This window comes from Ovis aries, chromosome 10, assembly GCF_016772045.2.
Source record: "Ovis aries strain OAR_USU_Benz2616 breed Rambouillet chromosome 10, ARS-UI_Ramb_v3.0, whole genome shotgun sequence".
In the NCBI taxonomy this organism is placed as follows: Eukaryota; Metazoa; Chordata; class Mammalia; order Artiodactyla; family Bovidae; genus Ovis; species Ovis aries.
The window spans coordinates 80278915-80283965 of NC_056063.1; the positions used below are offsets into that span (position 1 = coordinate 80278915).

The window sequence follows — 5051 nt, forward strand, 5'->3', positions numbered from 1 at the left end:
CATAGCCCACGTCACTATTTGGCGTGTCTTTAAAATATACTATGTGAGAGTACTTAAAATGGTTTGAAAAATATTCTTCTTTAGCACTTATAGGAAATAAGCATAGTAAAGTAACATTAAAAAAAACACATTTAAATAATGGAAAACTCTTTGGGGCGCATAAAAATAATTTGGTTTCCTAGCAGGGCCATATTATAAAGCTCAGTAAAAATAGACAGTATCATTTAAGAATGACAGTAGTTTCTGAAGGAAGAAAAGTAGAAAATAAGCTCCAAAATGAAGTATTATATGGTAATATATGACTTGCAGAAAATGCTCATTTCTATGAAATCATTACCGTATCATTACTTAGATATGGGAGCAAGTGGAAGAAAACAGGTGAAAATAAAATTGTGATTTTTGCCTTCCCCTTAAGAGATGTTTAACTCCATTCAAGAAACAAAAATGTAGTCTGAATGAACTTCAGTTGCAAGCTCCTGTCTACAAAAAAATAAGCAAGATAAAAATGAAAAAGCACACTAATTCCCTACCAAGTTAAAACTTGCAATTTATTTATAGCCAAGAATTTATCCAGGGCAGGGAATTCTATGAAAGAAAAACATTAAGCTGCAACTGCTTTTTCACAGTTATATTTGTAAAAATTAAGACTATATGTACTGCAGGTTTTGATAAAAATACTCACACTTGTGGTTCTAATGTTATAATCTACCCTATTCCATAAAGAACTATCAAATAAAATAAACCTGTATTAGAAGCCCCTAAGGAATTTATACTCTTAAGCTTTGTAAACAATGCATACACACATGAATTTAAAAAGTAATCAGCTATCTTTAAAATATGGGCTTCCCAGGTGGCTCAGTGGGGAAGAATCTACCTGCTAATGCAGGAGACATGGGTTCAATCCCTGGGCTGTGAAGATTGCCAGGAGAAGGAAATGGCAACCCACTCCAGCATTCTTGCCTGGGAAATCCCATGGCCGGAGGAAGAAGCCAGGTGGGCATATGTCCCTGGGGTCATAAAAGAGTTGGTCAAAACCAGTGACTGAGCACAGACACACACTTTAAAACTATTCACATGTATAAGCAGTGCGCCAGCCTGCAATCCGCCATCGCCGACGCCGAGCAGCGTGGGGAGCTGGCCCTCAAGGACGCCAGGAACAAGCTGGCTGACCTGGAGGACGCCCTGCAGAAGGCCAAGCAGGACATGGCCCGGCTGCTGAAGGAGTACCAGGAGCTCATGAATGTCAAGCTGGCCCTGGACGTGGAGATTGCCACCTACAGGAAGCTGCTGGAAGGCGAGGAGTGCAGGCTGAGTGGGGAAGGCGCTGGACAAGTCAACATCTCTGTGGTACAGTCGACCGTTTCCAGTGGCTATGGTGGTGCCAGCGGTCTCGGCAGTGGCTTAGGCATAGGCGGAGGAAGTGGCTGCTCCTACAGCATTGGAGGTGGCTTCAGTTCTGGCAGTGGCAGAGCCATAGGGGATGGCTACGGCTCCTCTGGAGGCAGCTGTTCCACCATCAAATACACCACCACCTCCTCCTCCAGCAGGAAGAGCTACAAGCACTGAAGTCCTGTCATGGGCTCAAGCTCCCACAATGTCTCAGGCTCCCTCTCCAGTTTCACCACCCTCTCCTCTGGTTGCTTCCTCTCTTCCACTCCCTTCATCTCTTGTTTTCATTTACAACTGAAGTTACTGAGTGCTTTCATCTCCAACTGCCAATACCTGCTCTACCTGAGCTTCCATTGTTCACCATTGGAAATTAACTACTTGGTCCAAGTCCAGACAGGGAATCCTCCTTGCTTTCCACTGGCCCAGGAAGTCCTTTCTCAGAGGTGCTGTGTTCCTCCATTTCAGTGATTGCAAAAGCAGGAGTGACTGGTTCTTTGATGTACAGGGTCTGTATCTCTGTGTTGCTTCCTCTGCTCTTTGCTCACTTCTATTGCTAAATAAAGCAGACTTAGCACATTAAAAAAAAAAAAACTATTCACATGTATAAATGCATATTAAGCAATTCTCTAAATAATCTGAATATTAGTTTCAAAAGATTTCATGTGAGTAAACATCAAGGAAAAATGTGTATTAAAAACTGAGGTTCAAAAGGTGAGACATACAGTTTGGTAGAGAAAAAGAGAAATGTTTCCGATTTGATATGAGGCAGGCAATTGGTCAGGGTGGATAGAAAGTGAGTTATGGGTCTGATTTGAGATTAAACTCTGCCTTTATATTTTGTTAAACACAACCTCCCCTCCAACCTTTCTTGAGAAAATAAATTGGTTGATGTAAGTTCCATAGATTTATTAATTTCATTTTGTGCTTTACTTAGCATCACTAACATTAGTTTAGGGCCCAGCCTGTATATAGAATGATGAACTACATCCTGAAGCTATCTAAATAGGAAAGACAATACTACACAAAGAAATTCCATGGAAATTGGATGATAATGTTAAACAGCAGAGCAGTGGATAGTATAAGTTTCAAATCAGCCAGATATGACTTCAAGCTCTGTTACTTTCACTTAGTAGCTATTGTTCATAGCTACTGTAGAAAATTCTTAAAGAGATAGGAATACCAGACCACATGACCTACCTCTTGAGAAATGTGTATGAAGTTCAGGAAGCAACAGTTAGAACTGCACATGGAACAACAGACTGGTTCCAAATAGGAAAAGGAGTACGTCAAGGCTGTATATCGTCACCCTGCTTATTTAACATATGCAGAGTACATCATGAGAAACGCTGGACTGGATGAAGCACAAGTTGGAATCAAGATTGCCAGGAGAAATATCAATAACTTCAGATATGCAGGTGATACCACCCTTATGGCAGAAAGTGAAGAGGAACTAAAAAGCCACTTGATGAAAGTGAAAGAGGAGAGTGAAAAAGTTGGCTTAAAGCTCAACCTTCAGGATACTAAGATCATGGCATCTGGTCTCATCACTTCATGGCAAATAGATGGGGAAACAGTGGCAGATTTTATTTTTTAGGGCTCCAAAATCATTGCAGATGGTGACTACAGCCATGAAATTAAAAGACGCTTGCTTCTTGGAAGAAAAGCTATGATCAACCTTGACAGCATATTAAAAAGCAGAGATATTACTTTGCCAACAAAGGTCCATCTAGTCAAAGCTATACTTTTTCCAGTAGTAATGTATGGATGTGAGAGTTGAACTATAAAGAAGCTGAGCACTCAAGAACTGATGCTTTTGAACTGTGGTGTTGGGGAAGACTCTTGAGAGTCCCTTGGACTGCAAGGAGATCGAACCAGTCCATCCTAAAGGAGACCAGTCTTGGGTGTTCATTGGAAGGACTCATGCTGAAGCTCCAAAATTTTGGCCACCTGATGCGAAGAACTGACTCAATGGAAAAGACCATTATGCTGGGAAAGATTGAGGGCAGGAGGAGAAGGGGATGACAGAGGATGAGATGTTTGGATGGCATCATCAACTTAACGGACATGAGTTTGAGTAAACTGGATGTTGGCGATGGACAGGAAGCCTGGCATGCTGCAGTCTATGGGGTCGCAAAGAGGCGGACATGACTGAGCTGAACTGGACTGATTGTTTTATGGACAAGTTGTTTCACCTCTCTGCCATGTTTTCTCACTGTGAAATAGAAATCTATGACGGCAGGGACTTGGGGTGGGATTTTATAAGCATGCAGAGTTCAGACAATTCTGGACAGTCCTTTATAGGACAGTCCTTTATATTTTAACTGAAGTACTTGCCCTTTTCCATTTATGCTTGCATAATGCCAGTCCTTCATGTTGGACTCCTGTGGTTCTTGTAATACTGGCTTAACAGAATGCTCATAAAGTAACTATGGGGCTCTGAGAATTAAAACCATCCCTCACTATATCTAGCTAGGACTCTGCATTCTAAAACTATAGACTTCTTCCCACATAACTTACTCTATACATTAGCATGACTTTGTTATTCCTATAATCTCTAGCTCAGGCAAATAGCTCTATTGTTCATTATAAGCATTATCCCTCAACTCTTCAGGAGAAAGCGTTGAGCATTTGTGTCCTAAATCCTTGAATTTCTTGCTGCAAAATTCCCACCTCTGTACTTCCCCAACCTTTTCCCCCACTGACTCCACCAAGATGACTATACTCAGCAGGTATCAGAAATACACTGCTGGGGAATGCAGAATATAAAATGTTAAAGACTGTGACTTCTTTGTTTGAGAGGTATTCATGCAGCTTTGTGATAGTGTAGCATCATTTTCCATTTTAACCTACTTTGAATAAAATGGTGCTGATTGAGAGCTTTGTGAGAGTTCTGAAATAGATTCAAAAGCAGGACACTTTTTAGGATTAGGGACAATTTCTTATAAAATCATTTACTAGACTTACAAAGGCAAAGTTCTACTATTAGCCAAAGAAGTAAGATAAATGTGTGTGTCTAGGGGGCATTTGGGTGGGGGCTTCGAATTGTGCAGGAAGGAAATGCTTTTAAGACTGAAAATAAAGGTTCATCAGTAGGCTGATGGTTCATGAGGTCTGCCCCAGGACCGCACTGCTCTGCAGCTCCTGTGGGTCTGGAATTCTGACACCAGCAAAACTTCAAAGCTGCCTGGAGGGCAATTTTGGTTTGGAATCATTCTGTCCTTCCCACATGCATCTCCACTTTAAAAACCAAAACTTTCACACAGGAAACCAGACATTTATAATCTGCATTTTTGTTCCTTTTATTGCATTTTGAGGGAGCATTACCTCAGTTTATGTCGATTTATATAGTACATTCAATGCTGTAAATTACCTTAAAGTAAAACAACACATCACACGATGATGTTGGAAACATAAATCATTACTATTTCCTGCTCCAAGCAGATGTTCTTATTTTTAGACCCATGTCAAGATTCATTTGGTTCCTCCAGACTGTTGAGCCAAAGTTTAAGTTTTCTTGTTATCAAAATGAGCTATTATAGTCACGCTGTCATTTGTAAGCCAGGCAAAATGAGCTGCTCAGGCATTCAAGGTAAATCAGACAGCATGCATCCCTCTTCCACAGTTGGTTTCAAATACGTCAAAATTTAAACCAGTAAAGAAGA

At 40.8% G+C, this 5051-nt stretch overlaps 1 protein-coding gene across 1 annotated transcript; it reads left to right on the forward strand.

The window, feature by feature from the left end:
• The first annotated feature begins 1074 nt into the window (after positions 1-1074).
• Positions 1075-1980, forward strand: LOC121820469 (keratin, type II cytoskeletal 59 kDa, component IV-like). The gene has a single exon (XM_042255046.2). It carries the CDS (start codon positions 1075-1077, stop codon positions 1564-1566), a length of 492 nt encoding a protein of 163 aa, XP_042110980.1. The 3' UTR covers positions 1567-1980.
• The last annotated feature ends 3071 nt before the right edge of the window (positions 1981-5051 follow it).